At 47.8% G+C, this 26316-nt stretch overlaps 2 protein-coding genes across 6 annotated transcripts in view; both read right to left on the bottom strand.

Moving 5' to 3' along the window:
• Positions 1-11551, bottom strand: part of nvl (nuclear VCP like) — a 40544-nt gene extending 28993 nt beyond the window's left edge. The window contains exons 1-5 of the mRNA XM_033020620.1: positions 11433-11551; positions 9950-10042; positions 8310-8380; positions 5904-5956; positions 1285-1369 (exon numbers count right to left, since the gene is read on the bottom strand). Coding sequence (XP_032876511.1) covers positions 1285-1369; positions 5904-5956; positions 8310-8380; positions 9950-10003 — 263 coding nt within the window. The 5' untranslated portion in view covers positions 10004-10042; positions 11433-11551. The remainder of the gene's footprint in view (positions 1-1284; positions 1370-5903; positions 5957-8309; positions 8381-9949; positions 10043-11432) is intronic.
• A 5542-nt stretch (positions 11552-17093) lies between these two features.
• The window catches only part of ephx1 (epoxide hydrolase 1), a 54628-nt gene continuing 45405 nt past the window's right edge, over positions 17094-26316 (bottom strand). For all 5 annotated transcript variants that reach the window (XM_033020614.1, XM_033020615.1, XM_033020616.1 and 2 more), the window contains 3 exons: positions 25118-25226; positions 22447-22572; positions 17094-17547 (listed from right to left, as the gene is read on the bottom strand). In XM_033020614.1, coding sequence (XP_032876505.1) covers positions 17343-17547; positions 22447-22572; positions 25118-25226 — 440 coding nt within the window. In that variant the 3' untranslated portion in view covers positions 17094-17342. The remainder of the gene's footprint in view (positions 17548-22446; positions 22573-25117; positions 25227-26316) is intronic.

The following is a 26316-nucleotide window of genomic DNA, read 5'->3' as shown; positions in this document are numbered from 1 at the left end:
CTCATCTCGGTCCTGAAAGATTTCCCCCTTATCCTTAAACTGTGACCCCTTGTTCTGGACTTCCCCAACATCGGGAACAATCTTCCTGCATCTAGCCTGTCCAACCCTTTAAGAATTTTGTAAGTTTCTGTAAGATCCCCCCAATGGCAGTCTTGATTTTGTTTATTACTCTGTATTTGTGTTTAATTGAATAAAAAACTCCTATTTAAGAGGGGGGGGGGGGGAAAGGGTCAGATGCAGAGTGATGCACCCTCTGCACTGTCCCCGACTCCCGGGATCAGACACGGAATGAAATTGCCTTATCAAGAATTACAACAATATCTTAATTAGCTCGGCCAGTGGGCCAAGGAATGGAAAATAAAGTTTAATTCAAATAAGTATCGGTCGAACAGGACATTGACATTTCTGAAGGGTCTCGACCCAAAACGTCACCCGTTCATTCTCTCCAGAGATGCTGCCTGTCCCGCTGAGTTACTCCAGCTTTTTGTGTCTATCTTCAGTTTAAACCAGCATCTGCAGTTCCTTCGTACACATGACATGTTGGTGCCTGTTGGGAGGTAGTTTGAGGCACAGGATGACAACATCTGTCAAGGGCTGATCTGGGCGTACGGGATGACAACGTTCCCAGTGACTGTGGAGGACGGATTGGGTGCAGAAATTGGCAATGATCCCAGTGCCTGTTGGGAGACAGTTTGGGTGTACAGGATGCATCGTTGGTGCCAGCTGGGGATGGTTCGAGAGTAGAGGATGAGTACGTTTTCCTGTGCCCGCTGTTTGAGATCAGGCATCAGCAGGTGCCTCTCAATGACGGTCCTTTGCCGATTCACCTGATAAAGCAGATACACTGAACGCTGTCCCATGACTAACGCAGCAAGGGCGGCACAGCGGTAGAGTTGCTGCCTTGCAGCGCCAGAGACCCGGGTTCCATCCCGACTGCTGTCTGTACGGAGTTTACACGTTCTCCCTGTGATCTGCGTGAGTTTTCTCCAAAATCTTCAGTTTCCTCTCACGCTCCAAAGATGTACAGGTTTGTAGGTTAATTGTCTTGGTGTAAATGTAAATTGTCCCTAGTGTGTGTGGGATAGTGCTCATGTACGGGGGATCGCTGGTCGGCGTGGACTCAGTGGGCTGAAGGGCCTGTTTCGGTGCTGTATCTCTAAACTAAACCAAATAAACGACAGCCAGGGACATCAGATCCCACAGAGATGCGCCAACATGACAGCTTTTAAACATAGACCACAACTATCAACATCTGGCAATCCACACAGAGGTGCAGTTCCCTACCCATCTTCGTCACAGCTGGGACGTGCTCGCTTGGCCAGATGTTCCTCCTCAAAATCCAGAACCTCACTGCTGATCAGTCGGTACACTGCGGAGACAGGACGGGTGACCGATTAGTTTACTGTCACGTGTACCGAGGTACAGTGAAAAGCTTTCATTGCGTGCTAGCCAGTCAGCGGAAAGCCAATACATGATTACAATCGAGCCATTTACAGTGAATTGATACATAATAATAATAATAATACATTTTATTTATGGGCGCCTTTCAAGAGTCTCAAGGACACCTTACAAAAATTGAGCATGTATAGGAAAAACATGTAAGGGGAATGAAATAAATAGTAGAGACATGACTAGTACACAAAGTAAAGACAGAATTCAATACAAAACACAGCATGAGGCAATTAATGCACAGATGAAAAGGGACGGGGACGTGGGGCTAAGGATAGGCAGAGGTGAAGAGATGGGTCTTGAGGCGGGACTGGAAGATGGGGAGGGACACGGAATTGCGGATCAGTTGGGGGAGGGAGTTCCAGAGCCTGGGAGCTGCCCTGGAGAAGGCTCTGTCCCCAAAACTGCGGAGGTTGGACTTGTGGATGGAGAGGAGACCGGCTGATGTGGATCTGAGGGACCATGAGGGTTGGTAGGGGGAGAGGAGGTCAGTGAGATATGTGGGGGCCAGATGGTGGAGGGCTTTGTAGGCGAGGACCAGGATTTTGTAGGTGATCCGGTGGGAGATGGGAAGCCAGTGAAGTTTTTTGAGGACTGGAGTGATGTGATGCCAGGATTTGGTGTGGGTGATGAGTCGGGCGGCTGCGTTCTGGACCAGTTGGAGTCGGTTGATGTAGGTGGAGCTGATGCCAAGGAGAAGTGAGTTGCAATAGTCCAGTCGGGAGGAGATGAAGGCATGGATGAGTCTTTCAGCAGCAGGCGGTGTGAGAGAGGGTCTGAGTTTGGCGATGTTGCGGAGATGAAAGAAGGAGGTTTTAATGACATGGCGGATGTGAGGCTCAAGGGAGAGGGTGGAATCAAAGATCACGCCAAGGTTGCGGGCCTGGGGAGATGGGGAGACAGTGGTGCCGTCGATGGTGAGAGTGGGGTTATTGATTTTGCTGAGTGTGGCTTTGGAGCCTATGAGGAGGAATTCTGTCTTATCGCTGTTGAGTTTGAGGAAATTATGTTGCATCCAGGTTTTTATAGCTGACAAACAGGAGTTGATATGGGAGAGGGGGGGGTTGTGGGGGGATTTGGTGCCAAGGTAAATCTGGGTGTCATCAGCGTAACAGTGGAAGTCCAGATTGAAGTGGCGGAGTATCTGACCAAGGGGGAGGATGTAGATGATGAAGAGGAGGGGGCCGAGTACGGAGCCTTGGGGAACGCCTTGAGTGACTGCGGCTGTAGCAGAGGTGTGGTTGTGGAGAGAGATGAAGTGGGATCTGTTGGAAAGGTAGGAACGGAGCCAGCTGAGTGCAGAGCCTTCAATGCCGAGGTCCTTGAGTCTGGTGAGCAGGATGTTATGGTTCACTGTATCGAAGGCTGCGCTCAGGTCGAGGAGGATGAGGATGTTGAGGGAACCAGTGTCAACAGAGGTGAGGAGGTCGTTGAGGACTTTGAGGAGAGCAGTTTCTGTGCTATGGAGGGGTCGAAAGCCAGATTGGAGGGGTTCAAGTAGGTTATACGCAAGGCAATTATACATGATAAGGGGATAACGTTTAGAGCAAGGTAAAGCCAGCAGAGTCCGATCAAAGATAGTCCGAGGGTCATCAAAGAGGTAGATAGTAGTTCAGCACTGCTCTCTGGTTCAGGTAGCATGTTTCGGTTGCCTGATAACAGCTGGGAAGAAACTGTCCCTGAATCTGGAGGTGTGCGTTTTCACACTTGTATACGTTTTGCCTGATGGAAGGGGGGGGGGGGGGGGGGGGGGGGGGGAAAGAGGCAGTGGCCAGGGTGCGACTCGTCCTTGATTATGCTGCTGGCCTTGCCGAGGCAACGCGAGGTGTACAGTAAATGGAGCCAGTGGACGGGAGGTTGGTTTGTGCGATGGTCTGGGCTGCGTCAAGTCAAGTCAAGTTTATTTGTCACATACACATACGAGATGTGCAGTGAAATGAAAGTGGCAATGCTCGCAGACTTTTGTGCAAAAGACAAACAACCAACCTATAAACACAATCATAACACACATATTCTTTTACATAATAAATAATGGAAGGAAAAACGTTCAGTAGAGTTAGTCCCTGGTGAGATAGGCGTTTACAGTCCGAATGGCCTCTGGGAAGAAACTCCTTCTCAACCTCTCCGTTCTCACCGCATGGCAACGGAGGCGTTTGCTTGACCGTAGCAGCTGGAACAGTCCGTTGCAGGGGTGGAAGGGGTCTCTCATGATACTGCGTCCACAATTTGCTGCAATTTCTTAAGGAGCGGGTAGCTGTGGGCCTTGGCGACCCACCCAGGTGGCAAGACAAGTCGGCTCGTGGTTGAAAAGGTTATTAGCCAAAGCACAGAATGTTCGGACAGAGAGGTTACGCTGGAACTGTGTACAACACCAGTCGGCCCACTGGGCGATCGTCGCTTACAGCCCTGGGCACCGTACAGGAAAGATGTGACTGGCGAGGAGTGGGACCAGAGCAGCCCGGTGTGGACAGTGTCAAGGTACAGAACATTGTCATTGTCAGTGAAAGGTGGGTGAGCGAGGGCCATTTGAAGTTGAAGAGAGACTTCATTGAGTTGCAAGAAACTGACAGAATCAGAGTTTTCCCCTCAATAGAGGGCGGAAATACAGAGGGGTTTAATGTAATAAGCGGGATGAGAGGTTCACCCTGTGAATGGTTTTGTTCAGGAGCACGGTGGTGGAGATCGGAGCCGTGACTGGCGTGGGGTCGCTCCTGGTGCCGGGATGTGGCATCAGGCTGGAGAGCTTGAGGGGCCGGCACAGGGGCTGAACGGCTTCCTTTGGGACTCAGTCGCACCTCCTCAGGCAGGGGAGACGGAGGCCCAGGCCCAACGTGCAGCAGCACCCAGCGAGTCAGCCTCTTGCACTATCAGCAGAACTCGCCCTCCTCCCACTCAAACCCCCCAGACAACTCCGGACCCCGCGTCATCCTCCCCACCAGCTCCCCCGTCCCCTCCCGCCATGGAACCCCGACCTCCTGCATGACCTTCAATCCCCTCTCACTCACAACACAGATCACCACAATGCAGGGACTAAGTCCGGGCCAAGCGAACTGTCCAGATAAGACAGCCAGGCTTATAATAAGTTACAATAAGTGCTGTCTAAGCGAGCTGTCCTCTCATCTGCCTACACATGATCCATATCCTTTCATTCCCTGCATATCCAGATGCTCTTCCAAAAGCCTCTTAAATGCCACGGCAGACACAAAGTGCTGGAGTTACTCAGCGGGGCAGGCAGCATCTCTGGATAGAAGGAATGGGCGACGTCGCTGAACTTTCATCGGAGAGAAGAGGAGAACTTCTTCAAAGTAGACATACCTTGAGGAGGTTTGTCTTAAATGCCACTGTTGCATCAGCCTCCACCACCACCCGACAGTGCATTCAGCCACCCACCACTCTCTGCATAAAAACATCTTACCCCGCACCTCTCGTTTAAACTTTGCCCCTCACCTTAAAGCTATGCCCTCTAGTATTTAATATTTTCATCCAGGAGAATAAAAGGTTTTGACTGTTTACTCTATCTATGGCTCTCACAATGTTCTACACTTCATCAACTCTCCCCTCAACCTCTGGCATTCCAGAGAAAAAAATCCAAGTCCATCCAACTCTCCCCGTAGCTAATGCCTTCTAATCCTGGCATTATTCCCGTAATCCTCGTCTGCGCCCTTTCCAAAGCCTCCACATCCTTCCGGCATTGCAGTGACCAGAACTGCACGCAATACTCCAAATGTAGCCTAACCAAAGTTTTATGAAGTTACAGTGCCCTCCACAATGTTTGGGACAAAGACCCATTGTTTATTTATTTGCCTCTGTACTCCCTGAAATGGGGGGACTATGTATAAACACTGCTGTAATTTCTACATGGTGAAACCAAAATGTATAAAAATGGCCTTTATTAAAATCTGACAATTTCCACATGTGATTTTTTTTCTATTACAAATCTCAAATTGTGGAGTACAGAGACAAATAAATAAATGATGGGTCTTTGTCCCAAACATTATGGAGGGCACTGTACACCATGTCTTCCTGACTCTTATAGTCAATGCCCCGACCAATGATGGGACGTGTACCACATGCTTTCTTTACCACTCTATCTGCTTGTGTTGCCACTTTCAGGGAGTTATGGACTTGGACATCAGCATCGCTCTGTACATCACCTCACAAGGCTGCTGTTCTGACACCCAGTGCAGCCCCTCCATTCTCCACATCCAGCAGATCCCACCACACCCACAAACAGCACAGCCACCCTCCAATTCCACCACACCCCACCCCCGGCAGTGTGACCCTGCACCAAGCTAGGACGAAGGGTAGAAACAAAGAACTGCAGATGTTGGTTAATACACAAAAGGACATAAAGTGCTGGAGTAACTCAGCGGGTCAGGCAGCATCCCTGGAGAGGATGGATAGGTGACATTTCGGGTCGGGACCCTTCTTCCGACCAAGGGTGTCTAACTCACCCTTCTCCACCTGCATCCGGAAGGCATTCTTCTTCCTGCGGCCGTAGTCCATGCTGTGAGGGGGAAGAGGAGACACTTACACCGAGCCAAACACTCTCCCTCCTTCCTCCACATGTCCACCCACCCCAGTAACATTTCGTTCCTTTGTTTATAAAGGTTGCGACTTTCCGTTTTCCCGTTGAATCCCATGTTATAAATGGAGATCCGCTCCCACACAGCGTATTCTTCCCGACATTACTGCAGCTGCCGCTTCACGGTGTGGAGCATTTAAGGGACTGCCCGATCAGATCCCAAAGCAAACATTAGAGTCATAGAGTGATACAGTGTGGAAACAGGTCCTTCGGCCCAACTTGTCCATACCGGCCAACAATGTCCCAGCTACCCTAGTCCCACTTGCCTGCGTTTGGTCCATAACCCTCCAAGCCTGTCCTATCCATGTACCCGTCCAACTGTTTCTTAAACGATGGCATAGTCCCAGCCTCAACTACCTCCTCTGGCAGCTTGTTCCATACACCCACCACCCTTTGTGTGAAAAAGTTACCCTTTTGATTCCTATTAGATCCCATTCACCTTGAATCTATGTCCTCTGGTCCTCGATTTCCCTACTCTGGGTAAAAGACTCTACCTGATCTATTCCTCTCATGATTTTATACACCTCTATAAGATCTCCCCTCATCCGCCAGCACTGCAAGGAAAGTCTGCTATCACCAGCCTACTCAACCTCCCCCTATTGCTCACACCCTCTAATCCTGCCAACGTCCTCGTAAATCTTTTCTGAAATCCTCGTAAATCTGTAAATCCGTTCTAGCCAACAGCTGCATCTGGAGACAAGTGACTGCAGATGCTGTAATCCAGAGCACTAACAAATTGAAGGTTTGAAGGTGAAGTGCAGAGATAGATAAGGAGCAAGGTAAGAGAAGGCAGATGGAGCCAGATAAAGGAGGGAAGGACACGAGGTGCTGGAGTAACTCAGTGGCTCAGGCAGCATCTCCGGAGAACGTGGGTAGGTGACGTTTCCAGGGTGAGACCTTTCTTCAGAAGGGGATGGTGGAAATAGGAAATAACTTCAACCTTCCATCCTCCAGTCTGAATGGATGGTGGAACATACAATTAATAGACAATAGACAATAGGTGCAGGAGTAGGCCATTCGGCCCTTTGCACCAGCACCGCCATTCAATATGATCATGGCTGATCAACCACAATCAGTACCCCATTCCTGCCTTCTCCCCATATCTCTTGACTCCGCTATCTTTAAGAGCTCTATCTAACTCTTGAAGGTATCCAGAGAATTGGCCTCCACTGCCTTCTGAGGCAGAGAATTCTACAGATACACAACTCTCTGGGTGAAAAAGTTTTTTTCCGTTCTAAATGGCCTATCGCCTATTCTTAAATTGTGGCCCCTGGTTCTGAACTCCCCCAACATCGGGAACATGTTTCCTGCCTCTTGCGCGTCCAATCCCTTAATAATCTTGTATGTTTCAATAAGATACCTTCTCATCCTTCTAAAGGCATATCAAATACAATATAACTTAAGGATATAACTCATAACAAATAATGGTTGGGATGTTATGTTACAGTTGTGCAAGACGTTGGTGCAGCCGCATTTGGAGTATTGTGTTCTGTTTTGGTTGCCCTACACTACAGGTAAGATGGTCAGCTGGAAAGGGTGCAGAGAAGATTTGCAAGGATGTTGCCAGGACATGAGGCACTGGGCTATAGGGAGAGGTTGGGGAGGCTAGGATTTTATTCCTTGGAATACAACAGGCTGAGGGTTGATCTTATCGAGGTGCATAAGATCATATGGGGAACAGATAGGGTAAATATACAGTATTTTACCCAGAGTCATGGGGAATCAAGTACTGGAGGACATGGGTTTAAGGTGAGAGGGGAAAAATTGAATAGGAACCTGAGGAGCGACATTTTCCACAGAGACTGGTGGGTAAATGGAACGAGCTGCCAGAGAAGGTTGAAGCAGGTACTATAACAACATTTAAAATATATTTGGACAGGTACATTGATCGGAAAGGTTTAGAGTGATAAGGGCCAAACTCGATTTGATGGGACTAGTACAGATGAGGCATCTTGATCGGCATGGACAAGATGGGCCAAAGGGCCTGTTTCCATGCTGGATGACTCTATGGTCATTTATGTTTGCAACGTAAACTTGCTGGCCCTGTGACAGGCCAAGAAAACTGCTAGAAAGACACCAAGATTGTTCACACTCAGAATGTTTCATAGCCTCATGTCACACTTTACCAAAGGCCACTGAAAGTCCAAATACACAACGACCTGCTTCAGCCAATCTACTCCTCTAAATGCAACATCTAAATATAGCAAACGATTTGTCAAGGGGGCTCATCTAGGAAAGGGAAGCTGAACGAACTCTGACCCGAGGTGGAACTCACCTGTACTGTCGCTGGAGGTCAGAGGCCAGAAACGCGAGGTCCACATACTGACTGCTGCTGTTGCTGAGGTACTGCAATAGGTCAGAGGGGTCAGGTGAGGCACAACAAACGTCACATCGACACTCTCAACTTGACACCGTTTCCGCAAAATCACACCCACCCTACGGGGGCCAGCGGCCCACACCCTTCCCATGACCCACGACCCTGCACCCTTCCATGACCCACGACCCTGCACCCTTCCATGACCCCGCACCATCCCATGACCCCACACCCATCCCATGACCCACGACCCTGCACCCTTCCATGACCCACGACCCTGCACCCTTCCATGACCCCGCACCCATCCCATGACCCACGACCCCGCACCCTTCCCATGACCCCACATATCCCCTGCACCTTCCCATGACCCCACACCCTTCCATGACCCACGACCCCACACCCATCCCATAACCCCACATACCCCCTGGGGTCCTGCGCCCCTCCCATGACCCGTGACCCCGCACCCTCTCCATAACCCACCCCCTCCCCACGCTCAGGCAAACGCAACCACACCCGACACGCACCCTGTGATCCCACACCCTTCACCCAAATTAACGCATCTATTATTTTAGGAATATTTGCAGCTGCTGTTTTTCCTGTTATTAATTCACCAGCCTTATTTGCGAGCGTTTCCTGGCCTACGTTAGCTACCTTCTTTCTATTTCTATATTCATCAAAACTTAATGAGTTTGTTTTGATGTCACATTAAGTTTTCTCTCAGCATTTATTTTCTCCCTTCTTACGAGTTAAAAATGACCCAATCCCACATAAAATGCCCAAGTTTTCAATTAAACATTATCCTTGACCTTCGTTGTTAACCACTGATTTTGCCTCTTTCTCACGCAACCCCTCTTTTCTAATTTTGATAAATTTGTGCTGAATGTCGTGGATTAGCTGGAGGCTCAGCAGATGCTGACATCTTGAGCAAAAAAGAGTGCTGGAAGAACCTTGGGGAAAAAATACAATTGACATTGTCTGTCCATTTTCCTTCCTGGATGCTGCCTGACCCGGTGAGTTTCTCCAGCACTTTGTTTTATTGTTATGGATCAGCGATTTGAATATGTGCCACTGTTCATCCACTGACATGTCTCAACTTCTTTCCCAGTCTACCTTAAATAACTGCAACTCCATGTAATTATAATTGCCATCATTTAAATTGAAGACAGTGGCTTGATCCTGAGGTTTAGTTTAGTTTAGAGATACAGCGTGGGAACTTAAGACCCAGCGAGTCCACGCTGACCAATCATCCCCGTACACCAGCACTATCCTACACACTAGGGACAATTTACAATTTTTACCGCAGCCATTTGACCTGCAACCCTGCACATCTTTAGGGTGTGGGAGGAAACTGGAGCACCCGAGGAAAACCCAAGCAGTCATAGGGAGAAGGTGCAAACTCCGTAAAGATGGCACCCGTAGTCAGGATCGGACCCGGGTCTCTGGCGCTGTGAGGCAGCAACTCTACCGATGTGCCACCGTTAGGTGTTCACCATCAAACGGAATATGGAATTCGATCATATTATGCTCAGAGGATCGATCAGAACAGGATCTGTTGACCCTTCATGATCCACGTCCAGGGACGATCCTGTTCCACTAGATACCTGTTTCACTCGGTGCTTCAGTCGTGCATCTATCATGGGGCTTTTGTTCTTCATGCTCACAGCGTGTTCTCACCGACAGCCCTCTGCCTGCAACTGGAGATGTCCGAAAATCAGAGGACAGCCCACGGATGATTTGCGACTCATTGGGAGGGACACCGGGATCCTCGCAGGGAAGTTCACATGTGCTATTCAGAAAGTTTTAAACTACCGCGGCAGAGGGGTGGGAACCAGAGTAGCAGGCGGAGGGCTCAACAGGAAGGTAGAGGTTAGGCCCGTGAGTCTGACAGAAAGAACAGGCAGAGACAGGTTAATGTGGGGTGGATGGCCTGATGTATATTCATATCAATGCAAGGAGTGTTGCGGGTGAGGCAGAAGAACTTAGAGCCTGGATCAGTGCATGTTGTGGCCATTACAGAAACTTGGGTCAGAGAAGGACATGACTAGCAGCTAAATATTCCAGATTTCAGATGTTTCAAATGCGATAGAGGGGGAGGAGGGGGGTAAAAGAGATGGGGGAGTTGCATTACTCAGCAGGGAGAATGTCATAGCTGCATCGAGGCCAAACTGGATATTTCATCCGGTGGAGTAAAAATATAGGGAGAGAACAGAAATAAAAAATGTGCAATCACAATAATGGGATCATTTTAACAGGTCTCCCAGCAGCCCATAGGAGGTAGATCAAGGTATACGGAGACAGATTATGGAAAGATGTGAAATCACAGGATGTCATAGTCAGTGATTTGGACTTCCTTCGTGCAAGAGGCATATCTGTAGATGGAGCAAAATGTGTTTGGGGTGTCCAACAGGGTTTCTTGGAACAGTGTGTGGTTATTCCTACCGGAAGGAGGACTATACTGGACGTTGTATTGTGAAAAGAGGCTGGTCAGGTGACTGGAGTTTAAGCAGGAAAGCATTTTGGGGCTTTTGACAAGTACACTTAAACAAGAGGGCAACCAGGGAGAAGGCAGGACCGCTCAAAACTAAAGGAGAAAATTAATGCTTCAAGACAGACGATGTTGGCGAGGTACCAAACGAGTACTTTACCGAGCAGAAGGACATGGACGACCAGTGAGATCAGTGTGGGGAATACTAACATACAAGGGCAGTTTGTGATCAAGAAAGAGGTGGATGTTGATCTCAAACTGTTCAACTGCCCTAGTATTCCCACACCGGGAAGTTCCCCCTCCCTTCAGTCTCCCCCCTGCCTTACACCCTTCCCACTCCTCCTCGGCCTGGTCCCAGCCCTGGTCCCGACCCCTCAGCTCCACCACCTACCCCCGGTCTCCATCCTGTTCCCCCATCCCGGTCCCTGCTCTGCTACCACAGTCCCTGTTCCCTTACCCCCGGTCCCCAACCCCAGTCCCTGTATAAGTATATGAGTATGTGTATATAAGTACCGTGGTTCCCGGTCGTTGTCCCCCTGTCCCCCCCACCCCGGTATACGTGTGCGTGTATATATTACACGTATATAATTACTTCATACCTGGTCCCGGGCCTGTCTCCCGGTCACAATGCGATGGGTCCTCACAGAGCCCGCCCTTGCCTCGCCTGCAGGACCCGGACCCATTTACTGGACGGACCCGGACCGGTTACCGGACGGACCAGGCGCCGGACGGACCGCCTCCACCCCGCCGGCCACGCATGCGCGCTCCATGCCGCCGGCCGCCCCCGCCGCCATGTTGAGAAGGGCAGCGGCGCGCAGCCGCAGTGCGGCGCGGGAGGGGTTCCTGCAGAAGCCGCAATCCTGAGGTAAACACCAGGGTGAGACTGAGTGGGAAGATGCTGGTTTACACCCAAGATAGACTCAAGGTGCTGGAGGGAACATTGATTTCTCTACATTCATGTAACTCCTGCAGCACCCATGGTCAGGATCAAACCCGGGTCTCTGGCACTGTAAGGCAGCAACTCTACTGCTGCGCCACCAAACTGCCTCCAGGCTGGGGATCCTGCACTGAATGACTAGCCTCCTGGTACCCTAAAGTCTCTAGACCATCCACATGGCGTAAATCAGTAGTGTGATCACAATCACAATCATACTTTATTCGCCAAGTATGTTTTGCAACATACGAGGAATTTCATTTGCCAAGTCAGTCACACAAATAAAATGCAACGGAACACACAAAATACATTTGAACATAAACATCTAGCAATGTTACAAAATTTTGAGATTTTAAAAATCAAGTCTGCAATTTATCCCATCAGATAAAGCACAAAAATAAGTTTAATTTGACACTTAATTCACTTTACCCTCCCTTGTAAAACTGGTCACCACCATGAAACCTACTACCTGCCCCCTCGACATTGTCCCCTCTGCCCTCCTAAAGGATGTCATTACAATAGCTGGTCCCAGCATCCTCGCCATCTTCAACAGCTCTCTGGCCACTGGCACTGTACCTACCTGCTTCAAGCATGCGGTGGTCCAACCACTCCTGAAAAAACCTAACCTCGACCCCACCTTGCCAAGCAACTACAGACCCATTTCTAAACTGCCTTTCCTCTCAAAAGCCCTTGAAAAGGTAATTTTAAGTCAACTTATACCTTACCTTCACCAAAACACTATCCTGGAAACTTTCCAATCAGGTTTCAGGGCTCACCATAGCACAGAGTCTGCCTTGTTGAAGGTACACAATGACCTACTGCTCACCGTTGACTCTGGCGACTGTGCAATCCTGCTCCTTCTTGACCTCAGTGCAGCATTTGATACTGTCGACCACACCATCCTAATTGACCGTCTCCGGTACGGGGTTGGTATTGATGGCACTGCCCTGAGCTGGTTCATCTCCTACCTCAAAGGTAGGAGTTTCTCGACTAACATATGAAACTCATTCTCCTCCCCAGCTAATCTCTGCTGTGGGGTTCCACAAGGCCCCATTCTCTTCTCCCTGTATATGATCCCCTTAGGCCAAGTCATTGAAAGGCACGGCATTTCCTTCCATTGCTACGCAGACGATACCCAACTCTATCTCCCCCTAAAGCCCAAAAAACAATCAAATCTGTTTAACCTTACCCACTGCCTCGAGGATATAAAGTGTTCGATGGCCCAGAACTTCCTCCAGCTAAACGAGATTAAGTCTGAGGTCATCCTTCTCGGCCCCTCGGACTCAATCAAAATTATAGCAGGCAGCCTTGGAAGCCTTACCCCACTACTCAAACCTCACGTCAAAAACCTTGGCGTGATATTTGACTCAGCACTGAAATTTGACAAACAAGTCAATGCCGTGGTAAAAGCTAGCTTCTTTCAGCTTCCGACGATAGCTAAAATAATAAAATTCCTCCAGTATGATGACCTGGAAAAGATCATCCACACATTCATCTCCTCCCGCCTAGATTACTGCAACTCCCTTTACACTAGCATCAGCCAATCTTCCCTGTCCCGCCTGCAACTGGTCCAAGCGAGACTCCTGACGGGCACCCGAAAAAGGGACCACATCACCCCGATCCTGGCCTCTCTCCACTGGCTCCCTGTGCGGTTCAGTATAAACTTCAAGATTCTCCTCCATGTCTACAAAGCCCTCAATGGGCTTGCCCCCACCTACATAAAAAGTATTCTCACCCACCACTCCACCTCCAGGCCCCTCAGATCGGCCGACTTGGGGTTACTGAATATTCCACGGTCTAGGCATAAACTCAGGGGCGACCGCGATTGCAGCCCCTAGACTGTGGAACAGCATCCCCTTTCCCATCAGAACTGCCCCCTCCATCGACTCTTTTAAGTCAAGACTAAAGACTTATCTATACTCCCAAGCCTTTCCTGACGTCCTCTGAGTGAGGGCTGCATGTATACATGTATAGAAACATAGAAACATAGAAATTAGGTGCAGGAGTAGGCCATTCGGCCCTTCGAGCCTGCACCGCCATTCAATATGATCATGGCTGATCATCCAACTCAGTATCCCGTACCTGCCTTCTCTCCATACCCTCTGATCCCCTTAGCCACAAGGGCCACATCTAACTCCCTCTTAAATATAGCCAATGAACTGGCCTCGACTACCCTCTGTGGCAGGGAGTTCCAGAGATTCACCACTCTCTGTGTGAAAAAAGTTCTTCTCATCTCGGTTTTAAAGGATTTCCCCCTTATCCTTAAGCTGTGACCCCTTGTCCTGGACTTCCCCAACATCGGGAGCAATCTTCCTGCATCTAGCCTGTCCAACCCCTTAAGAATTTTGTACGTTTCTATAAGATCCCCTCTCAATCTCCTAAATTCTAGAGAGTATAAACCAAATCTATCCAGTCTTTCTTCATAATACAGTCCTGACATCCCAGGAATCAGTCTGGTGAACCTTCTCTGCACTCCCTCTATGGCAATAATGTCCTTCCTCAGATTTAGAGACCAAAACTGTACGCAATACTCCAGGTGTGGTCTCACCAAGACCCTGTACAACTGCAGTAGAACCTCCCTGCTCCTGTACTCAAATCCTTTTGCTATGAAAGCTAACATACCATTCGCTTTCTTCACTGCCTGCTGCACCTGCATGCCCACTTTCAATGACTGGTGTACCATGACACCCAGGTCTCGCTGCATCTCCCCTTTTCCTAGTCAGCCACCATTTAGATAATAGTCTGCTTTCCTGTTTTTGCCACCAAAATGGAGAACCTCACATTTATCCACATTATACTGTATCTGCATTCATTTATAGGCCAAATGGAAGGAATTTAGTGTTCAATTGCTGTAAATTAATGGCCATTTAAATCAGCTTTCGAGTGGGATCCTGTGGAACTCGCTGATTTGGAACGTTCCCATTGCGGTGGATTTGTACCCCATATGCCCAGAAAAATACTGCGGGATTTAATGGGGCCCCAAATTAGCTACTCGCAACATAAAACTTTGTATAAAGTGATCTTAAGAAGCGCTTTTTAATGTAAAAATAAACAACCTACCTTCCGTTGTCCCCTGCATGAGATCCGTCCCATTGTTGGCGGTCGCGGGTTTAGAGGATGATTTTTAACTTACTATAACTATATGTAGCTTGTTTTGTTGCACTATTCTTATAACTATATGTAGCTTGTTTTGTTGTGCTATTCTTATAACAAATGTAAAGCACTTTGGCCAACAAGAGTTGTTTTTTAAATGTGCTATATAAATAAATGTGACTTGACTTGACTTGACTTTCATATCTTCAGTATTAAAAAAGTTATGGCCATTTTCATACTCGGAAATTAGCATCTTGTTCCCTATTGATTTTCCATTGACTTAACACAAAAGCTGTGATCGAGGACAGGCCATAACTTTATTAAAAATTAAGAGAACTGTAAGAAATGTTCAGTTATTATAGATTGAAGCATTCTGAAACAAATATGAAACAATCTTACTTGGATGACCTGAAATTAAAGCATATAATTAGTTAGTTACCCAATTGTAGCTAATTCCAAACTTCAATTACTAGATCTAAACATCTATCCATTTCTTAAGAAAAGATTAACATTTTTAAATAGCCTAAGTGTCCATATAACATTCACAAAGAATTCAGAATAAAACATGATTTTTAAATCTCATTTACATTAATTTATAGGCCAAATGGAAGGAATTTAGTGTTCAATTGCTGTAAATTAATGGCCATTTAAATCAGCTTTCGAGTGGGATCCTGTGGAACTCGCTGGTTTGGAACGTTCCCATTGCAGTGGATTTGTACCCCATATGCCCAGAGAAATACTGCGGGATTTAATGGGGCCCCAAATTAGCTACTCGCAACATAAAACTTTGTATAAAGGGATCTTAAGAAGCGCTTTTTAATGTAAAAATAAACAACCTACCTTCCGTTGTCCCCTGCATGAGATCCGTCCCGTTGTCGGCGGTCGCGGGTTTAGAGGATGATTTTTAACTTACTATAACTTAACTTACTATAACAATTAAATTAACCTGCAGCAAACAAACCTCGCAGCGATTTTTCGTCAGCAACTAAGTAGGCTGAACAACCTCGATTTGAATAGCCGAGAGAAAATCGCGTTTTAAACCCGCCCCCCTCTCAAAGGCTCCAAAATCGCGCACACGGGCAGCGACAGACCTGCAGCGATGCTGAAGGTAGGTTTTGCAACATACCTAAAACATTCACCACAGTGACCCCTCCACTTTCCTCACTGTGATGGAAGGCAAAACAAAGTCCAATCTCTTCCTTTCTTTGTTCTCCCGCGGTCGGGCGCCTCGAGCCCTCCGTTGACGGGATGATCTTGATTCCCGTAGCTGGCAGCGTTTGGGCCCTCCACATCGGGACGATGAGCTCCTACGTCGGGGGGATGTCAGTTCCCCCGCACCGGCGATCAGACCCCGGGTCGGGGCTGGTCGAGCCTCTGATGGTAAAGTCCGCAGGCTGTGGTTGGAGCGATCCCAGGCAAGGGATCGGCTCTGATGTGAAGTCCATGCTCCGTGGTGGGGCTCAAAGTCAGTGCGAGCAAGGCTTCCAGCTCCATCGATGTTAGGCCGCAGAGCGACCGGGGATACGACCCGGGAAACAATTGCACCTCTGGCAAGGTAAGAGACTGAAAAAAAAAGTTTCCCCCGACACCACTCCCCCTCCCCCACATAAAACAAACCGGAGAACACACTAAAATAACAAAAAGATGAAAAAACAGACAGACTGTTGGCGAGGCTGCAAATCGTGGTGGTGGCACCCCACACGTGCAGCACCCCTGGTGATGGAATGTTCTCCACAGATGAGAGCAGTTTCAACAATTCTCAAGTCATTCAACACAATCTGGGACAAAGTAGGTCGCTTACCCGAGACCCATTCACCATCCTCACCACCCATTCTCCTCGTCACCTGGCTTGCAGTGATGCCAGTGTGTACCAGGCACAAAATGCACTGCTGTTACCAGCCCAGGCATTTTCCACACCCACAGATTCTTCTATCAAGACAGATAAGGGAAGTAGGGGCAGCGGAACACCACCACCTGCAGATTCCCCTCCAAGTCACGCATCGCCCCGACTGGGAATATCTCTGGTCTTTCCTCAAAACTCTCTCCTCACTAGCACTGAGGGAGCACCTTCACTCCAAGGGCGGTGGTATCGTTAAAAGGTGGCCTTATTCTCAATGGTACGAAAGATGGGCTGTCAATGTCAGCGATACCCAGATCTTAGAAAGTGAATGAATAAATACATTGCAGAGGGAATTGGTGAAGAGGAAATTGGGAAAAATGCAAAAAGGCGGTATTGGTGAGGAATGTTTATGTTTTATTTATCAGCCTAACAGTGAAGTACTACAGCCTCCGACTGTGTAGTTGGCAGCGTGTCAACAGGAAAGAGTCCACCATTACTACTCAAGCCGATTGGCTCCAACGTGCACAGGTGAGCAGCAAGTGACTACGGTCCTGAAGGGGAAGGGAGGTCGTAATCCAAGCCATGGGGTGGATTGTTCAACAGGGCTTCCCAGCCGGGATGTTCCCCAGTCACACCGGGATCTCAGCCGCTCTTCTCCACACATCGGATGAAGCGCACAAGATCGTCGACGATCATCTGAGGCTCCTCGAAGGCAGCGAAGTGACCTCCCCGCGACATGTAGGAGTAGGACACGATCCTCTTGTACTTCTGCTTCGCCCAGACCAGGGGCACGTGCATCAGCTCATTGGGAAAGGCAGCCAATCCAGCCGGGACATGGACTCCCACCCTGGAAGCAAGAGAGGGAAGGGGGAGAATGACCACTAGCACTGTGAGGTTCAGAGGGGAAGCAAATCAAGGTGTTGCCTCGTCACAACCCTCAGAAACTAGAACCGGAGGACAGTGGTTTAACGTGAGGGGGGAAAAGATTTAATAGGAACCTGAGGGGAATCTTTTTTTAACAGAACATGGAAGGTTTATGGAACAAGTTGCCCGAGGAAGTAGTTCATGTTCATAAGTCATAGGAGCAGAATTAGGCCATCAGGCCCACCAAGTCCACTTTGCCGTTCAATCATGGCTGATCATAATTGATCAGATACTATCACAACTTTAAAAAAACATTTAGATAGGTACATGGATAGGATAGGTTTAAGAGGGATATGGGCCAAACGCAGGCAGGCAGGACTAATGTAGATGGAGTGTGTTGGTTGGCATGGGCAAGTTGGGTCGAAGGGCCTGTTTCCACGTTGTATTGAATTGAATTGAATACATTTTATTAGCCAAGTAGACAATTAAAAATAAAACATTATAATTTAAACATTTAAAGAATGAAATAAAATACCACACAAGGAGGCTGCAGACCTTTGGCTGTTGAGTAGAGCTACTGCTCGTGGAAAAAAAGCTGCTGTTATAGAAACATAGAAACATAGAAAATAGGTGCAGGAGTAGGCCATTCGGCCCTTCAAGCCTGCACCGCCATTCGATATGATCATGGCTGATCATCCAACTCAGTATCCCATCCCTGCCTTCTTGCCATCCCTTTAGCCACAAAGGCCACATCTAACTCCCTCTTAAATATAGCCAATGAACTGGCCTCAACTACCTTCTGTGGCAGAGAATTCCACAGATTCACCACTCTCTGTGTAAAAAATGATTTTCTCATCTCGGTCCTAAAAGACTTCCCTCTTATCCTTAAACTGTGACCCCTAGTTCTGGACTTCCCCAACATCGGGAATAATCTTCCTGCATCTAGCCTGTCCAACTCCTTAAGAATTTTGTAAGTTTCTATAAGATCCCCCTCAATCTTCTGAATTCTAGCGTGTACAAGCCGAGTCTATCCAGTCTTTCTTCATATGAAAGTCCTGCCATCCCAGGAATCAGTCTGGTGAACTTTCTCTGTACTCCCTCTATGGCAAGAATGTCTTTCCTCAGATTGGGAGACCAAAACTGTACGCAATACTCCAGGTGTGGTCTCACCAAGACCCTGTACAACTGCAGTAGAACCTCCCTGCTCTTATACTCAAATCCTTTTGCTATGAATGCTAACATACCATTTGCTTTCTTCACTGCCTGCTGCACCTGCATTCCTACTTTCAATGACTGGTGTACCATGACACCCAGGTCTCGTTGCATCTCCCCTTTTCCTAATCGACCACCATTCAGATAATAGTCTACTTTCCTGTTTTTGCCACCAAAGTGGATAACCTCACATTTATCCACATTATACTGCATCTGCCATGCATTTGCCCACTCACCCAACCTATCCAAGTCACCTTGCAGCCTCCTAGCATCCTCCTCACAGCTAACACTGCCCCCCAGCTTAGTGTCATCTGCAAACTTGGAGATGTTGCATTCAATTCCCTCATCCAGATCATTAATATATATTGTAAATAGCTGGGATCCCAGCACTGAGCCTTGCGGTACCCCACTAGTCACTGCCTGCCATTCTGAAAAGGACCCGTTTACTCCTACTCTTTGCTTCCTGTCTGCCAGCCAGTTCTCTATCCACATCAATACTGAACCCCCAATACCGTGTGCTTTAAGTTTGTATACTAATCTCTTATGTGGGACCTTGTCGAAAGCCTTCTGAAAGTCCAGATATAACACATCGACTGGTTCTCCCTTATCCACTCTACTAGTTACATCCTCGAAAAATTCTATAAGATTCGTCAGACATGATTTACCTTTCATATATCCATGCTGACTTTGTCCAATGCATTCACCACTTTCCCAATGTGCTGCTATCCCATCTTTAATAACTGACTCCAGAATTTTCCCCACCACCGATGTTAGACTAACTGGTCTGAAATTCCCCGTTTTCTCTCTCCCTCCCTTTTTAAAAAGTGGGGTTACATTAGCTACCCTCCAGTTCTCAGGAACTACTCCAGAATCTAAAGAGTTTTGAAAAATTATCACTAATGCATCCACTATGTACCAATTTAGTTATTCAATTGGTCTGCCATGTCCTTGTTCCCCATGATCAATTCGCCTGTTTCTGACTGCAAGGGGCCTACATTTGTTTTAACTAATCTTTTCCTCTTCACATATCTATAAAAACCTTTGCAGTCAGTTTTTATGTTCCTGCCAGTTTTCTTTCATAATCTATTTTCCATTTCCTAATTATGCCTTTTGTCCTCCTCTGCTGGACTCTGAATTTCTCCCAGTCCTCCGGTAGGCTGCTTGTTCTGGCTAATTTGTACGCATCATCTTTTGTTTTGATACTATCCCTGATTTCCCTTGTTATCCACGGATGCACTACCTTCCCTGATTTATTATTTTGCTAAACTGGGATGAACAATTGTTGTAGTTCATCCATGCAGTCTTTAAATGCCTTCCATTGCATATCCATCGTCAACCCTTTAAGAATCATTTGCCAGTCTATCTTGGCCAATTCACGTCTCATACCCTCAAAGTCACCTTTCTTTAAGTTCAGGACCCTTGTTTCTGAATTAACAATGTCACTCTCCATCCTAATGAAGAACTCAACCACATTATGGTCACTCTTGCCCAAGGGGCCACGCACAACAAGACTGCTAACTAATCCTTCCTCATTACTCAATACCCAGTCTAGAATAGCCTGCTCTCTCGTTGGTTCCTCTACATGTTGGTTTAGAAAACTATCCCGCATACATTCCAAGAAATCCTCTTCCTCAGCACCCCTGCCAATTTGATTCACCCAATCTATATGTAGATTGAAGTCACCCATTATAATTGTTTTACCTTTGTTGCACGCATTTCTAATTTCCTGTTTGATGCCATCCCCATGGCATGTTATGTCTGGCTGTGGCGGCTTTGACAGTCCGAAGTCGCCTTCCAGAGGGAAGTGATTCAAAGAGTTTGTGGCCAGGGTGAGAGGAGTCAGAGATGATCTTACCCGCTCTCTTCGTGGCCCTTGCAGTGTACAGTGCGTCGATGGGGGGGGGGGGGGGGGGGGGGGGAAAGGTTGCAGCCAACAACCTTCTCGGCCGATCGAACGATGCAAAAAGAATGAGCACTGTTTCTAGGGAGCCCTCTAACTGCAAAACGTCCTGACAAGAGAATCGGCGAAGGAAGTTTTACACCAAATCAATCAATGAGCTGGTGTCAAAGCCGGTCCAGAGGTGGCGTTGCTGAAGTGTCTTCAAAGAAGATGGAGAGAAGCAGGGAGACAGAAAGCTACAAAGCAGAAATTCCACTGCTTTGGAATTGCTACAGAGCCAGCAACAATGGAGAGATTCAGATCGGGGCCTCTTGTTTGTCAGCAGAGAATTCAGGCAGCTACAGGGAGCGTACAGAGATGCGAGCGGGTGCCAGGCAGTGCCGCAGAGGAGTTGGAAAGCAGGGATGAGGATCTTAAAACGAAGGCCATGTTTAACAAGGAGATCAGCAAGTGAAAGTGCGAAGGATGTTCGGCACAGCAGGAGCAAGTAGAGGCTGTCGGGGCTGAGATAACAAAAAGGTCAACGTTTACATTGGTGAGAGGATCTGGAATGGTAGTGATCAGCTCAGCTCAGCTCAGGTCAAAAATCACACAACTGCTGAAGTTGCCAAATCTCACCCAGTCGCTGGACAGGGACAGCATGCATCAGGGCTGACATTTCTTCTACACTTGCCCCATAAACACACAGGCTAGTGGCCACACAGATCAGACACAGTGAGGCTCCATCTGAGCGTCCTGTCTCACCGGATCAGACGTCAGGAGGAGCTCTCTCGCCGAGCAGTCACCTCATCTCCACTTTGAGTGGGGTGGCTATTTTGCTGGCCCCAACTTTCCAGCCGGAGGTCTTGAAGATGCAGGGCCACCACAGAAGGCCACTGGCTCCACCTCGCCTGGGTGGCATGCCATTGCACTTCGTGAACGTGTACAACCAGACAAGAGATCGACACTAAATGCTGGAGTAACTCAGCGGGTCAGTCAGCATCTCTGGAGAAAAGGACTAGCTGACATCTCGGGTCGAGACCCTTCTTGACCAGAAACGTTAACTATTCCTTTTTCCCCCCCAAGATGCTGTATGACCCACTGAGTTACCCCAGCATCTTCGGTTTAAACCAGCATCTGCCGTTCCTTCCGACACATTTCGAGATTCAGACACAGCTATTACAAGAGGTGTCGACTCTCTTACATAGAAACATAGAAAATAGGTGCAGGAGTAGGCTATTCGGCCCTTCGAGCCTGCACCGCCATTCAATATGATCATGGCTGATCATCCAACTCAGTATCCTGTACCTGCCTTCTCTCCATACCCCCTGATCCCTTTAGCCACAAGGGCTACATCTAACTCCCTCTTAAATATAGCTTTCGCTCCATCGACCCTGGCACATGCATGTCCCTTGGGGCAGAGGAAGGGACTTCAACTATTACCCTCAAGGAGTGGATTTCCAGGGCGACCATGAGTTGCTGAAGATGTTGAGGGAGTTGGTCGGCCCCCCTTGGCATCTGGTGCAATCTCCACCAACTGTGGAATCAATTGTCCAACAGTGCTTCCCAATCCCAGGCATGGATGGTGTCCCCATTTGGGCAAGAACTGGCCTCCTGAACTGCGGCTTCCCTTGCTCAACAACGTTGTTCCTGGTGTTTACCTCGTGTCTGAGACGCTGAGCCATGAACCAACTGGGACCAACACACAGGGAGAGATCGCACTGTGGAGGCCCTGGGGAAGATGTCCTCAACAACAGCCCATCACCCACCCTCTGTTCCAGCTCCACTCACTTGGCATCTATCCTGCTCATTGGGTTCACTCCAAGGTTCTCCTTGTACATCCTCATCGAGGAGGTGATGGAACCCGTCACCCAGTAGATCATCACGTTGGTCAGCAGCTCGTCCAGAGAGAACTTCCTGCATCGGGAAGAGACAAGAGAATAAAGGTCAGCCACCTGCACCCTTGCTGCTTCCCTGCTGGGGGCATTGAGCAATGCTGATCCCTGTCTCTGCAGTGTCGCCCTCTCAGGTCTCATTCACTCTCTCACCATCACCACCATGGGATGGCACACAGGTAGAGTTGCAGCCGTACAGCGCTTGCAGTTCGATCCCGGGTTTGATCCCGACTATGGGTGCTGTCTGTGTGGCGTCTGTATGTCTCTGAGATCTTCGGTTTCCTCCCATACTCCAAAGACATACATGTATGTAGGTTAATTGGCTCGGTGTATGTATAAAATTGACCGTAGTGTGTGCAGGATAGTGTTAATGTGCAGGGATCGCTGGTCGGTGCGGACTCGGTGAACCGATGCGCCTGTTTCCGCGCTGTATCTCTAAACTAAACTAAACTAAATCACAGGAGAAGTATCACCTTGCACATCTCAGAAAAGGAGCTTCTCAGCTCTGCTCACCCCCTGACCTGGCAAACCTTCCAGCTAGATCACCGGGGCCTGGGGCCAAACACATTACTGATCATTTATTGTAATATTGATTATTTATTGATTGATTGATATTTGTTGATCTGAATCCTCAGGGCTGTTGTCAGATGGGCTCAGTTGGGGCAGTAGAAACATAGGAACATAGAAAAATAGGTGCAGGAGTAGGCCATTCGGCACTTCGAGCCTGCACTGCCATTCAATATGAGCTTCTTCTTCTTATTGAGTCCACACACAAGATTAGAAGTTGTTCAGCCAGAGCTGCTTCTGCATACAATCAGCATCTGTCTTGTCGTTTCTTGTGCGTGGTGGTGGAAAGATTGGTGGAAACATAGCCGCGACGTGAACGCTCTTTCCTTGACCCCATTCAATATAATCATGTCTGTTCATCTAAAATCAGTACCCCGTTCCTGCTTTTTCCCCACATCCCTTGATTTCTTTAGCCCCAAGAGCTAAATCTAACTCTCTCTTGAACACATCCAGTGAATTGGCCTCCACTGCCTTCTGTGGCAGGTAATTCTACAGATTCACAACTCTCTGGATGAAAAAATGTCTCCTTATCTCAGTCCTAAATGGCCTCCCCCTTATTTTTAAACCGTGATTCCTGTTTCTGGAGCCCCCCAACATCGGGAACATTTTTCCTGCATCTAGCCTGTCCAATCCTTTAAGAATTTTATATGTTTCTATAAAATCCCATGCATCTTAATCCTCTGGATCAACCCACTACCAGGGACTTTTATCAAATGCCTTTCCAAAATATGGATGTTAGACAACATCCACTGCCCTACCCTCAACCATCACCTTTGTCGCCTCCACAAAAAACTCAATTAAGTTCACTCGACATGACCTGCTGCTGATAAAGTCACGCAGACCGTCCCTAATTAACTCAAATACGATAGAGGAATTTGAGAGGCAGAAAGGCACATCAATATGTTGGCAATGTAAGGATATTGATCACGTGCATCTTACAAATACAAGTAGTCCTATCCCAAAGAATCTTCTCCAACAGCATCCCTACCACTGACGTGGGCCTCACTGGACAATAATTTCATGTTTTATCTCTACTTTCCTTCGTAAACAAAGGAACAACATTCATCTTATCCCCATCCTCTCTGAAGCTTTCAATTAACCTTTCCTCACCTTCTCTATTCTGCCAGATGGTCTTTGACTTGAAACAGTGATTGTCAGCTGCCTGACCTGCTGAGTTTTCTTTTTTCAGTTCACGTTCCCAGTCACTGGTGACGATGCTTTCCCCAGACCAGCCTTATAAGGCTGAATTAAGTTAAAAATATAAGAAGATATTAAATTGTTTCCTGGGCTAGCTTACACCTTATATTTAGTCTCAAATTAGGCTTTTCTCCAGTAGATTAATACAGAAAGGCAAGTTTAGGCTTGCCTCAGGTTGCTGTGTATTGAGATAATGAATTACTTTAAAATGCGTCTAGCATTTGACGAGGGAGGAAGCCCAGATTAATCCCAGGAAGGGGTATTGGGACAAATGTCCGATGCCTTTGAGGTATGACTTTGATATGCAAGTAACTTGTACCAAATGTCCGATGCCTTTGATATGTAAAGTCCTTGTACCATATGACAAGATGCCTTTGATGTGACGAGACCACTCAGGCGCATCCTGTAGTAATCTTTATTCTCTGTACCTCTGACCATGACTAATGTTTGTGGAATGTGCTAAGGTGAAAAAAAAAACACTATATAATACGATGTAATTCTGTTGTTCGGGGAAGTGGAATGAGGACAGTGAAGTGTCTGTATTGCTCACTTGACTGGAGTTCTCCCTTCCATTGGCCGATAATAAGTAAAGTTTTGAACTGGTCTACCAAACGTTTGTGAGTTGTCTGTTTATTAAGAAGCGAACCTGTTTAGTAGTTATATAAGTAACTTTTTCAAGCCCTCTGGCATCTCCTGGCATTGGAGGGGCTGTCTTGCACCTCCCTGTGGCTGAGGTATAAGGTTTTACTCCAGGGTCCCAAGACAGAGGCAATAAAAGAACCGCGAACACTGGGATCTCCCACCTGTCCAATCCGCCATCTTCCAGGTCCTGGAAACCCAGGCTGGTCCAGCTGGAAAACTTCTCCAGGATGTAGGCAGCCAGTCCCGCAGGAGAGTCATTGAGTGCGGAGCCTGCAAAGCAGAGACACAATCATGTTGTGGCCGACAGTGTAACGCCGAACCCCGCAGAACACGTTCCCGAAACATGGCCCGGTGTCCATCAATCCCATTGCATCTCCTAGACAAGGGGTCGGCAACCTACGGCCCAGATCCAGCCCGCAACCCAAAATCATCCGGCCCGCAGGAGTATTTTCTTTTCCTGAGGACTTCCGTCATCTAGTGACTCTCTCTCAAGACCCTCCCTCCCCTCCGCTCAATGGCTAATTACAGCGGGGTTTACAATCGAGATACGGGGTAGTGAATGAAGCGCTAGGAAGAGCATGAAAAGACGATAGACCGAGTCCAGAAATATTATCAGGTGACTGTACTTTCACGTTACCTTTAGCAAAAACTGGTAAAATGCTAATAGACAATAGACAATAGGTGCAGGAGTAGGCCATTCGGCCCTTCGAACCATTCAATGTGATCATGGCTGATCATCCCCAATCAGTACCCCGTTCCTGCCTTCTCCCCATATCCCCTGACTCCGCTATCTTTAAATAGATTTGTGATACTAACATTAGTTATACTGTTATAGTAATAACAATATTTGATTTTTTCCCTTAAAAATATTGCTTAAATATATAAATATAAGTCAAAGTTTAGTTAGTATGTATTATTATCATCTCCATTTATTAACTATGGCGATAGATGTGGCCGCCATCCGCTCACAGACATGGGTCCCGGCCCCTGTACAGAACAAGGTTGCCGACCGCTGTCCTAGACTCACAGCCGTAGTTGGAAGCACACGGGAGGCTGCAGAACTGGAGCAAAACTCAAACTGTTGGTGAACCCGAGTGGGTCGAGCAGCATCTGTGGAGGCAGAGACCAGGCTGAAGACCTGGTTGTATGGCTCTGATATAGGGTCTTGACAAGAAACATCCACCATCCCTCTATCTCCACAGCTGCTGCTAGCCCTCCAAGTTCCTCCAGAAGAAGGGTCTCGACCCGAAATGTCACCCGTTCCTTCTCTCCTTTTTGTGTCTATCTTCAGTCGATATATTCATCTCTTGAACCCCTGGATACGATGCCTGCCAGAAATCCAATCCTGCGGTTCTGCAAT

The sequence above is a fragment of the Amblyraja radiata genome, chromosome 5 (genome assembly GCF_010909765.2).
Source record: "Amblyraja radiata isolate CabotCenter1 chromosome 5, sAmbRad1.1.pri, whole genome shotgun sequence".
NCBI classification, from domain to species: domain Eukaryota; kingdom Metazoa; phylum Chordata; class Chondrichthyes; order Rajiformes; family Rajidae; genus Amblyraja; species Amblyraja radiata.
The sequence above is the reverse complement of the archived record's forward strand: the minus strand, read 5'-3'. Positions and strand labels throughout refer to the sequence as shown.